The sequence below is a fragment of the Theropithecus gelada genome, chromosome 9, assembly GCF_003255815.1.
Source record: "Theropithecus gelada isolate Dixy chromosome 9, Tgel_1.0, whole genome shotgun sequence".
Lineage (NCBI taxonomy): Eukaryota > Metazoa > Chordata > Mammalia > Primates > Cercopithecidae > Theropithecus > Theropithecus gelada.
The window spans coordinates 26,805,095-26,817,910 of NC_037677.1; the positions used below are offsets into that span (position 1 = coordinate 26,805,095).

The window sequence follows — 12,816 nt, forward strand, 5'->3', positions numbered from 1 at the left end:
CAGATTGCCAGCTGTGGCAGGGGAATGCTGTAAGAGATACCTTGCTGAGAAACAAGTTACTTGCCATTAAAAGTAATGACAAAAAACCATAATTACTTATGAGGTGGGAGGATCACCTGAGCCCTGGGAGGTCGAGGCTGCAGTGAGTTATGACTGTGCCACTGCACTCCAGCCTGCATGACAGAGTGACCCTGCCTCAAAAAAATAATAATAATCCATTTGATTTTACATGTTATTTTGAGCTTCTGGAAAAGTATTTTTCATGGATTAAGTCCTGCTTCTTTGGCAAGGAAATAATACATTTGATGTGTACTTATTAAAAGTATTAAACACATTTGATGTGTACTTATGAAAAGCACAGCACAAACTTGAATTCTCAGTTATGATGCTTGCTTAAGGGTCAAAGCTTGTGAAACAGATTTTATTTAACTGTCCATTTTCCATTTAATTAATAGCTGTTTTGAAAAGTTAGATATTAATTTTAATGAAATGTTTATCTCCAGAAGTGAAACTCTGGCTTTTGACTCTGACAGAACAACTACAAGTTACTTTATATAAATTGTCTTGAAATGTCACAACCACAACAGTTGTCAGGGTTTCCAGTGTATTTAAGGGAAACTCAGGATTCTGACTCAAATTTCTGTAGTTTCAGGTATTACCCCGTATGTTTTGGGTCTAGTTCTGACCAAATTACACGTTATTCCAGGCCAAAGCATATAATTCCTGAAGGAGATTCTTAGCACTTTTCCCTCTCGCTGTAGCAGCTGAGGAGATCTTGTATTCCAGATGGTGCAGGTACAAAATAGAGGAACTTCTGTCAGCCTGGGTCCTTGAATGACAGTGTGGAACCGAGCTCCCTCTATTGACCTGTGTTTGATATGTAGTGTGATGAAAGACCTAAGCCACCGAGATCTGAGGATTGTTTATTACCCCTATAGAAAAGTTGTTGTCATCTCCGTCTGTTTTCCAAGTGTACTGTCTTTTTCTTATTGATTTTTAGAAGATCTTTGCTTATTGAGAATGTTAACATTTTGCTTGTTAAATATGCTGCATTTTTCTCCTTGTCAATAATTTTGCTTACAGTGTGTTTTGCTGACAGGAATTTAAGAGTTTTATGTAGCCAAACTTGTCATATATGTTCTTTTATGACTTCTAGTTTTTCTGGCATAAATAGAATCTCCCTTGTGAAGATTATAATTTTCCCAAACCAGTTACTGAATAGGCTATCATTTTTCCCCTGGGCAAAAAAGCTACTTTTAACAATGCTAAATCCTCCCTCTATGTATGGATTTGTGTCTGGAGTCTTAATTTTTTAAAATTTTTATGCCTGTACCATACTAATTTGCTTTTTATTGCTTTTTAATATATGTTCTGATAAGCGAGACAATTCCTCTGTAGTTTTCTATTTCAAAATATTCTTAGTTTTTATATACATTATTCTTCTAAATAAATTTTGCTGTTTGTCAATTTCAGAAAAGAAATGTGTTGGGATTCTAATAGAAAATATACTAATTTTATATCTTAATATGGGGGACTGAAATCTTTATACTACTGAACTTCCCATCAGACAGCATGCTATTCCTAGAAAGGACATCTCCATTTATTCAAGTCTCATTAAAATTCTGTAGTTTTTCTTGCATAGTTCTTGTTAAATTTATTTCTATGTATTTTATAACTTTTGTTGCCATTGCAAATGTATTGTCTTTGTATAATTGGCTGATTTTTAAATTTTGTAGCTCTACATTTAAACTGAGTAAAACAGAAGAAATGAACTTTGGAAACCTGTATGAGAATTAAATTTAAACTATATCTGTTCAGTAATTATCTAGAAACTAGTTAAAAGAGACATTGTACAGAATTGTCTCAAAGATAAAAAAAAAAAATTGATCTTTGGTATGCACCAGATTTTAAAAAGTGGTATATACCTGGTCCCTATCCTGGTGGCTCTGCGTAGAATGTTTGCCTAATTCCACTTTGATGTTAGGGCCTTGGCCTGTGAAACTTCTTTTCAGAACTTACTAGGAGGTTGGTTTTTGACGATGTTATTTTCTATATTACATTTTGCCATCTCTATGAATCTACCAAAGAGAAATTCCCCTGATATTTGTTCCACCTGAGAAACTGGTCTGTGCTTTTATCTAGCAGATCCTAGTGTAAATCACATAATGGATAACATTTCCCCCCAAAACTGGCTGCCAGTGAGTACAGAGTCAAATTCCCATTCATCTCTAACAAATGTATTGCATTTTTGTGAATTCTCATCTTTGGATCCAAATCTTATTCCTGCTTTGTTGGACTTTCCTACACTTATGCCTGTATTTCATTTATTTTTTTTCCTTCTTATATCCCATGGATCTTTGTAATCTACTTTAAATACTTTCTGGATCAAAACAGACTTGAAAGTGCAGAGAGAAAACCTACAAATAGGTTTGTATCCTGTAATCCATGCTCTAACTTCATAAAACTCTATGATAAATATAATTACCACACCATTTGAAATAAAGCAATTTATTCTGAAATAAAGAATTATATTCTTTGAAATTACAAATTAATACAAAATAATCTTAGCTTTAATTTCTAAAATCAAATTCACTTTAAAACGTCTTCTAGGAAAATGACTATACAGGTCAACACTGGACTTTAAGCATGACTAAGCAATACATACTTCATGAGATCACCACATTAGTAGTTTTTGTCTTATTTGAAATGTATGTTTACTCCCCATTTTGTGCTCAGTACTGAAAACGCAATTTCTCAGCAAAGATTGCTCTACCTTTATGCTTCAAAGTTTTCCAAAAAATAAAAACTTTTTAGTTATATAAATGGAAAATAATATATTGATGGCCCAGCATTAAAATGTGGAAGAGCACAGTAGAATTGTTTTTAGCTGAAGTTATATTTCCAAGCTAACACAGACAAGATGAAAACAAAAAACATTTTATGGAAATGTACTTTAGAAATATTTTTAATTCACTATATTAAAGTGTTTTTAATGATGAATTTTTAAAAATAGAAACAACAATGTTTAGAAAGGAATTTGTAATACTCAAACATCTGTATTTATTCTATCTAAACTATCAAAATCTTAAATGAAACTGAGACAAGGTGACTGCAAATACTAAAAAGTCACTTAGTTTGCTTAACTGAGCGTGCCTGAAGCATTCTGGGCACAAAGGATGACAATCATGAGGCCACAGTGTTGTCCTGGGTGCAGCAGCTGAGTGCTACATGTGATCCCTAAGTGACAGAGGTGCTCCTCAGGACACAGTGGGCTGGATGAATTTCAACAACAATCAGCTTTATGTGAGGGTCAGTGAGCAGAAAATGACCTAATAAGACAGAACTCTTGCCAAAAGGCTGAAATCAGAAGCACAGCAAAGTTGACTTCAAGTTTCCTAATTTCTATGCAGAGAAAACATTTCTAATGCTTTTATTTAAAGTTTTTATTTAAAGAGATAAAATCAATTTGGAGAACGTCTTAGAGAGTGTACACAGTGAATTTCTTGTTTGAGCCTCTCTTGTATTCGTCTGGTGTCTTAAAGCAATCTGTAAAGATCAGCCTCTCGACTTCTCAACTTCATCAGTCCACCTGGATGGAACATGAGGTCAACCACGTACACCTCAGTAGTGGGGAGGCCCCCGATCACTCCCTTCCGAGATTCATTCTGCAGCATGACTTCATTCCACGCTCTACCGTACTCTCCGCGAACTAGGGAGCAACCAATGCCAATTCTATCTGCCAGAGCCTGCAGGAGAAAACAAGAGATCAACCAAGGGTGATGTGGGAGAGGGGTGGGGAATATCTTATTTGTAATTGCCCACCTTGATTGAAGGTGAAAAACACAAGTCTTGCAAAGAAATGTTTAGATAGGAGGCTGAAAGATATGGACTACAGGTATAGGGGCCAATCAAATGTGACAAATTCCCTTTATCAAATGTGATAAATTCCCTTTATCAAATGTGATAAATTCACTCAAGATTCTGTAGATGCAAAATCTCTGTGTAGGTCCTGCTGGGAAGTGACCTTTTTCAGGTAGTAACACTATTGTATCAGATGAGGAAGGCGGTTGGAAAAAAGCTATTCTGTACGTTCTTGGCACTGGTGCATCTATCCATCTTTCCAAACTTCTGGGCTCTCCCTGGCTGTGAAATGCAGTGGGACTGAATGGAGGCATCACCCTGGGGTGGGGGCTCTTTCCAGCTAAACTATTCTGCGTGCCATGGGGCAGGAGAGGCAGAACTGTGTGTGCCTGGTCCCAGGGCTCCTTGCTGCCACCTCACCAGAGACCGCTTAGGTTCCTTGGACATTGTCTCTTCAATTTGCTTTCTAATGATTCCTGATTTTGAGGTTATTAAAACAAAACATCTCTAATCTGGAGACTACTCAGCCACTTTATAGCGAACAGGAGAACTGGCTCAGTCTGCCTGAGTCTGGATTGTAGCCCAGACCTGAGACCGACTAGCCGTGCACCACAGCAAGGGACTTGGCATCTCTGGGTTTCTATGGCTTCATCTGAGAAATGAGGGGAGCAACAGTACTTTCTTCATAAGGTGTTAGGAAGATGAAGTCAATTATCTGTCCAGTGCTTACAGCAGCGACACCAGCAAGGCTACATACTCAGTTAATACTACATAGCACCAGAAGGCAGGAATTGTGTTGTTTTAGTACCCTGTATATGTATATATTAATTTATTGATTACTTACAATACAATGACTGCACTAGGTCACTCTGTCTTGGGTGGACCATGATGATTAAGACATGGTTATCATTTTTAGAGCCTTACATTCTACACAGACCTACTGGTAAAGAGTCAACTATAACACAAACAGTATCTGAATGTATGGCACTCATAGTTCAGTGGGGTAGAAAGACAAAAATAAATATATAATTATAAAATGTTTCCAAAAGTAACACTCCCTGTCAAAGCCTTGTAAATCATCAAAACAACCAACCCGGTGGAATAGATGCTATTGTTTTCCCCATTTTATAGAGAATAAAACTGAGGTCTCATAATTCTCCCAAGGTCACAGTATGTGGTGACCAAAAGTGAGAGCCAAGGCATCTGTCTCTGGAGTCTGAGTTTTTAATGTCAGGGTAATAACTGCTGCTGACTGAGGTGAAGCAATTCCCATCTGAAACTCCCTGTTTTCTTTGTGAAGTGGGACACAAGGTCACCTGCTTAGAGGGGAGCAGTGCCGATGGAAGGGCTTGGCAAAGGGCAGATGTGGGGCCTAGTAGCTGAAGGAAATAGGAAAGAGCCTGCCACTAGGAGCTGGGAAAGGGTGGCCTATAGGAGTGGCCTGTAGGTGGCATGTATGAGTGAAAAGGACAGACAATCAGAACAAGGCCTGGTTGGCAAGGCAGAGGGTGGAAGGATGGGAGGAGAGGGAATGGGGGAAATTAGTGAGTGAGTGAATTACTAGGGCTGTGGTCTATTTGTCTATCCTGCCTAGGGAAGAAAGTAAAGCCAAACAGGCCAAAAAACTGGAAGAAAATAGAGGAGATAAAGAGTATATATAGGAGGGCCGAAGGATTTAGGAGGAGGGGAAGGATAAGATATTTTATCAGTGAATATTGGCGTTTAGAATTTCAGTGGTGGGAGATTTCTGGGTAATTAATTGTATGACTCATTTGAGATGTGAGGGTAATTCTGTTTGGCATAATGAGCTTAAGATGCCTGTTATGAACTGAATGTTTGTGTACTCCCCCAAATTCATATGTTGAAGCCCTAATCCCTAATGTGATGGTATTTGGAGGTGGGGGTCTTTAGAAGGAGATTAGGTTTAGATGAGGTCATGAGGGTAGACCCCACGATGGGATTAGTGTCTGTATAATAAGAGACAGGAGAGCATGCTTGCTCTCCACCATGTGAGGATACAATGGGAGCCTTTCTCTGTCATATGAGGATACAGCAAGAAGGTGGCTGTCTGCAAACCAGGAAGGGAGCCCTCACTAGACACTGAATCTGCTGGCACTCTGATCTTGGACTTCTCAGCCTCCAGAACTATGAGAAATAAGTCACTGCTGTTTAATCTTCCAGTCTATGGTATTTTGTTATAGCAGCTCAACTTGACAAATTCAGTGCCTATGAGACACTCATATAGAGCTAGCCTGGATATTAATGACATACATAGATCTGGAATCAGGGGAGGTTTGAAGGATGAAGGACATGATCTGTAGATTTTAGGTATTTAGGTACTATTTAAGGCCATATGAAGGAAAACCTCACCCTGTGAAGTACATAAAAGGAGAACAGAAAAGTGTCTGGGTCAGAACCTTGAGGAACCCCAATATTTAAGAGAGACCTGGAGGTGTTCTCCAATTATTTGACCTATTAAGCAAGGCAGACAATAAGGAGATCACTAAGGTCCTTATTGAGAGAGTGGGAGCAAAAGCCAGATGACCGTGAGTTAGGACAAAAATGAGAGGTGTGCCAAAGAGTGACAAGGAGCTAAGATGATTCAGAATTTTGACCAGGAATGGGAATTATCTATGGGTAGAAGCAGTGTGGTAGGTCTTTTATTCAGGTAGGCATGGGCTCAAATTTCAGCTCCTCCTATGGTTGACCTTGGGTAAAATTATTTCTCCAGGTATCAGTTTGCTCACCTTTAAAGCAAGGGTAGTAATTTCTATATTTGGCATTTTTGAAACGCTTCACAATTATAGGTAACAAGTCCCTGGCATATAGTTCAAAATGACGTTAGTCATGGTAATAGGATTTAAGGTAGTAATTGTAGCTATTATGATAAGAGCTTTATATTTTCTCTTTATATACTGCAGACTTAAGCATGTTTAGATTTTAAAGGGGAAAATAGCTAAGAGAGAGAAGAGAGTTAAGACAGGAGAGAAGCAAGAATTGATAGAGCAGGCAATCCAAGGGAATAGGAAAGGCTAGCACTTAGATAATAGAATTAGCTTGGAACTGGAGGTAAGATGCATGTGAATGCAAAGATGTTTATAAGTATTTGGGAAAGGGTAGGAAATTTATGCATTTAGTCTATAGTTCACATTTTCCCAGCTTCTATTATATGCCAGACACTGGATATAATGGAGCAAAAGATCACCCCATCTCTTCAGCCTGATCCTTCTCTGATGTCCCCATTTCAGGGAATAATGCCATCATTACCAGTTGCCCCACTCAAAGCCCGGAAATCATTTTGTTCTTCTCATGGACTCTCTCACACCACACCTAGGCAGTCACCAACTCCTTTCGATTATGTCCTCTAAATTCATTGGCTCTTCCACATCTACATGTCAGGATTTAGTATGGATCAACCACTCTTCTTGCTCGGTCACCTTCTAACTGGTTTTCCTGTTTCTAGTCTTGCCCCTGCTCTAATTCATTCCCCATTCTGTTGCCTGAATAGTGGTTCAAAATGATGTTACCCCCTTGAAAACTTTCAGTGGCTACTGTTATATTTTAGGGTAATAAAATAATGCCCAAACTTACATGATGAATTATGATCTAGCATTCACCCCTCCTCTTTTCCTGATGCACGCAAACTATTCTACCTTCCTCAAATAGACCACTGACTCTCATACCTGTATTATTTTGCATAAGATGTTTTCTCTGTTTAGAATACTCTTGTTTTCCTTCTTTACTTGATGAAACCCTATGCAGCCTCTCGTACTTGGGTTATATATCAGTTCTTTCTCTGGAATTTTCCCTGACTTTACTTTGGAAGCTGCAAGTCTGGTTTAGGTACCCCTTGAGTGCAGGGACTGTCATTTTAGTATCTCTGTACTCTCAGGCCCTAGCAGAGGCCCTCGCCATAGTAGGTGTATGGTCACTACTGAATAAATATGCTTCTAGTAGTCTGGTGAATATATAGGCAGGTATGTGTGTGTATGCATGTATATATTCGTATATATGTATGTGTATGCTTGTATATATGTATATATACACATATATGCCAGATATAAATAAATCTAAATGGTAGAATTAATAATATTCAGTTAAATGTTAGCAACTGGCCTACTCCAATATGATAAAGACAAAGCATTTTTACTTAACGGCAAATGAGGCAAAATACCTTACACACCTTGAAAAGCAAAGCTCGATGGTAGAAGATTCCTTTTTTGACATGTCCAATCGGTATGACATTGGATTTAAGTTGAAATTTTAGTTCACTTATGTGAAGTTCCCAGCTGAAATCAGGCATTTTCTCTTTTGTAATCCCACCACCCATTTTTTCTGCCACATACCTGTGTCAATTACATTGAGATCAAATCAGTCAATTTCAATAACTCAGGATGCTTTGAGTATAGTTACATGTAAATATACATATAAAAATGACATTTGCGGTGATTTTCATCGTGCTTTATTTTTGAGAAAGTACTTACCATAAGTAGGTTAGCATGCTTACTGTATGCAAACCATCATATATAAACTGCAATTCTAGCAATTTCATTCAATTTGAAGGAGAAAATGAGTGTTAATTTTTTCTAATACTTATAAAAAGATAAAATCAATATAACACTAAATATCAATGCAGTTTTAAAATTTTATCTTACTCTTGAAAAGTATTTTTAAATGTTTTAATCTGAAATCCAAAGAAGGAGTTGAACTAACATATCGTTCTTCTTTCAAGGAATTTAAACTCAGAGAAAAGACAAACACTCAGAAAATTTTCCCATTAGATTTATGAACGTTTTCAAGTTTTATATTTTTATGTTTTCTTTTAAAATTTATTTTAATTTAGAGAAAGACATGGTATGACTTAACACTGAAGTCAGTGGAGCAAGGAAGAAGAGGACGAGGCAAAAAGAAAAATAAAGTCACAGCTCTGCGGGCAAGGCAGGATAAATGTGGTATACTTTGCTTGTGTATTTCTCCTAATATTAGGCTCTCACTGAAGAAGTCAGTAAACACACCTGCAATACCCTTTGTCTATGAAGACCACTACATTCTTGGAGTAAGGGCAGAATTGCAATTTTTATTTTAATTTGTATTTATAAAGAGAGATGAGAGTCTCACTATGTTGCCCAGGCTGGTCTCAAACTCCTGGCTTCAATAAATCCTCCCATCTCAGCCTCCCAAAGCACTGGGATTACAAGCATGAGCTAGTGTGCCTGGCCCAAATTGTGAATTTTAAAGAAATTCCTCTTGCTGCATGAAAAACCAAGCACAGAAGAACAATGATTTTAAAAAAGAAAAAAAAAAAAAAAAGAGAGAGAGAGAGAGAAAGAGTTGGGGAGAAAGCTGTTGAACTGACTGCAGTTCCACCAAGCCAGGGGTACTCTAGTGAATGCCAAGGAACCAGAGCCATGGGGACATATCTCTGCCTCTCTCTTTATGATGGTGTGGGCTCAGGTTAAGAAAAGACAATTATTTGAGAATGATGAAAAGTGTTACTGATAGGAACAAAGCATGAGGAGATTCGACAAATGTTCACATAAGCCAAGACAGAGTTCCGCTTGAGCCATCACTTCTCAAGGACATCAGGAACACTTTAGTAGCCAAAAATGTTCTCTTCCAGTTCTGACTGACAAAAAGGCAATGATCTGGCAGCTGTGTTACTTGCAGTTGTCACATCCAGGTTTCATGATAGCAACTCACTGCTATTTGGAGGAGATGCAAGCTCCCATGGAGACCGCAGCTGTTGCACAAGCCAGCAGCTTACCTACTGAGTGGTGTCAGTCACGAAGCCTGTCCTCACTTCTGGTGATTCCTAACCCCTTACAGCTACCGAGTCAATTTCCAGCCTTTACCTGGTGTAATTAAACACTCTAATAAAGAAGACAACTTCACTGGCTTATACAGAGCCCTGAGCCTGCCTAAGCAGCCATTGTTTAGAATGCTCACACCCCACTTAGAGAAACATGAAACATGAAAGATCAGAAACAGATCAGAAAAAGAGACATTGGCATTTGTATTAGAAAATTTATCAGTTTACAAATAATTCACAGTAGGATTCATTTAATTTATGAACACCCCATCCACCTGAGGGATGATTTAATTTTTAAACTTTTGATTCATAACTTCTGCAGGATCATATTGAAAGATGTTTTTCATGGGTTCGCTGAAGAAAATGACAGGCATTTTTCTCAAAGCAATTTCCAGCTCCTATCTCTGATTCTTAGTGAACATATGACCTAAATAGAAATTGAGGACTTTTCCAATTCATTGTGTTTCTGTGTCAGAGTCAGAGTGCTGTAAACTTCAATTTAATTTATGGTATATTTGTCTAAAACATGGCTAAAACGTATATGTCACTAAATTTTTTTCGGAAATTAAAAACACATATATACATAGACAACTTACTTTGCAAGAACCTCAATCTGTTCCTTAATATTGATTATGGGCAGTATTGATTTGGTAACCTCATACACGTACATAGAGAAATCAGGGTCGGAGGGAGGACACCATTCTTTGTCGGAGCTTCCTTCACCCACAAATTTTGGTACCGCCATAACCTCTTCCTCCTCTTTCACTTTTTCCTCTTCTTTTTTTCCTCTGCCTTTCCTTTGAAAGTAGACAAGGGCAATCAAGATCACATCTTCTGCTAAACAAACAAACAAACAAATGCTCTTGCATTTCTGAGAAGAGCATCACAGAAATAAGGTACAGTGAACCCTTGAGCAACACGAGATTGAACTGTGTGGATCACTCATATGTGGATTTTTTTCAGTAAATACTGTTGGCCCTTCTTATCCCTGGGTTCTGCATTCCACAACTAAATGTGACTGAAAATACAGTATTTGTGCTAAGTAAAACCCACAGAGCTGACTTTTCATATACGTGGGTTCCACAGAGCTGACTGTGGGTCTAGAGTATGCATGGATTTTGGTATCTATAGGGCTTCATGAAACCAATTCCCCATCGATACTGAGGAATGACTGTATTTTATACACACATAAAGTTTTCAAATTTTCATTTTCAATGACAGTTGGAGAATTTCACAGAGTCTCTATTATGCAGAACAAACGAACTTTCAAGAGAACATTGTGTGATTGATATATATTATGAAAATCATATATTGGTCTTCTGCACAATTGCCTAGCAAGGTGTCTGGCACATAGTAGTAGGTATGTAATACATAGTTATTGAATTGGAAACAATTAGGTTGCCTCTTCAGAGAATCTAAGCCAACTACATCATCTTTTACTTCAGTTAAGACCCTCTGCAGGAATAATATGGATTGCTATTTTCAAGAAAAATTATTCAAAACAAGGAAATAAAGCAAAAAAAAAAAAACCCCCACAAAATAAGAATGGCATGTAATCTCCATGATGTACAAGAACAAAGACTCATCCAAGGTTTATCTAGAGAAATGTACTTAGTTTAGCACTTAATAAAAATGAAATTTTAATTAAAAGTTCTGGCCTTAGAGAATTACTAGTTAACATGTATATTTTTTACATGTAGAGATACAAATAATTTCTGTCCAATGGAAAAGATACTCTCAAAGGTTACAGTTTATCCTTCTATTGAATTCCACAATTCCCCATGCTGAACTAAACTTAGCCCAGTAACTGGAAGTGAACATCAGCACAGACAGAGAAGGCTCAAGAAGATTGAAAAAGAAAGAAGAAAAAGAGAGACAGAAAAAGAGAGAATAAAGGAAGCCCCAGTTTTAATTTTTGTTCTTTCTAATTTTTCTTCATTCTTGTGCATTCTAAGCCCATAAGGAATCCTGTGACAGCGGTGGCACTGGTGGCACTGGTGGCACTGGGATCCTGTAAGAGCCTAAAATTGCTTATAATCTCTCAGACCTTCTGCTATTTGGCTGTAATTATGGGTGCAGTCATGGCAAGAGTGCAGTAGATCAAGGTAAATAAAGTTTTCTGGCTGGAGGACCTAAAGGGAAGCCCCCAAAGAATCAGAAAAGGCAAGGAAGATTATGGAAAAGAAGGAGCTCAGAAAAGTAACCCCATAAAATTATTTATAAATTCCTAGGCTTATCCTGAGTTGTGCATACATGGCTTGGCCCTCAACAGCACATACATAGACTCTGAAAACTGAACTATGGGATAGACTGCCATCCAAGTCCCAAAGTGGATACTGGTTGGCATACATGCAGAACCAATCCAAATAGCACTGCAAAGACTTTGAAAATTGAACTGACATGGGAATGACAATCCACAAGAGCCTGGTTGGAATTGGAAGCCTGAACTCAACTTAGTCAATTGACTGCTAAAATACACCCAAAAGGAATATTCTTGGCGTGGAAATGCAACCCATAAATAAGACCCATAGGACTTATAACTTATTATAATCTAAAATTACTCATTATATGAAGAACCAAGAAAATCTCAACTCATAGGAAAAGACAATCAATAGACACCACTGCCTAGATGACACAGATGTTGATTACACAGACTTTAAAAATGCTTCAAGAAGGTCAAATACTCTTGAAATGAATAGAAGTTTAAAAATCTTAAAAATAAATAGAAGACATAAAAATATAATTTTGGAACTGAGAAATATGTAATCAAAAGTTTAAACGAACGTAACTCCCTAAATGAGTTTAATAACATAATGAAGATAAAGGAGGAACTCTAGCCAATGAACTTGAAGATAGAACAATAAAAATCATCCAATCTGAACAACACAGAGAACAAAATTGTTGTTGTTGTTGTTGTTTGAGACAGGGTTTCACCTGTTGCCCAGGCTGGGGGTGCACTGACTGCCACCACTTCTCACTACAGCCTCAAACTTACAGTGCTCAAGTGATCCTCCCACCTCAGCCTCCTGAGTAGCTGGAAGTACAGGTGTGTGCCACCATGCTCAGCTAATTTTGTTTTTTATTTTTTTTTAAAGACAAGATCTCACTATGTTGCCCAGGCTTGTCTCTAACTTCTGGGCTCAATT

General features: G+C 37.7%; 1 protein-coding gene across 3 annotated transcripts in view; it reads right to left on the reverse strand.

Moving 5' to 3' along the window:
- Window positions 1-2,489: 2,489 nt before the first annotated feature.
- Window positions 2,490-12,816, reverse strand: part of ARMC3 (armadillo repeat containing 3) — a 115,450-nt gene continuing 105,123 nt past the window's right edge. For all 3 annotated transcript variants that reach the window (XM_025396753.1, XM_025396751.1, XM_025396750.1), the window contains 3 exons: window positions 10,267-10,467; window positions 8,045-8,207; window positions 2,490-3,746 (listed from right to left, as the gene is read on the reverse strand). In XM_025396753.1, coding sequence (XP_025252538.1) covers window positions 3,537-3,746; window positions 8,045-8,207; window positions 10,267-10,467 — 574 coding nt within the window. In that variant the 3' untranslated portion in view covers window positions 2,490-3,536. The remainder of the gene's footprint in view (window positions 3,747-8,044; window positions 8,208-10,266; window positions 10,468-12,816) is intronic.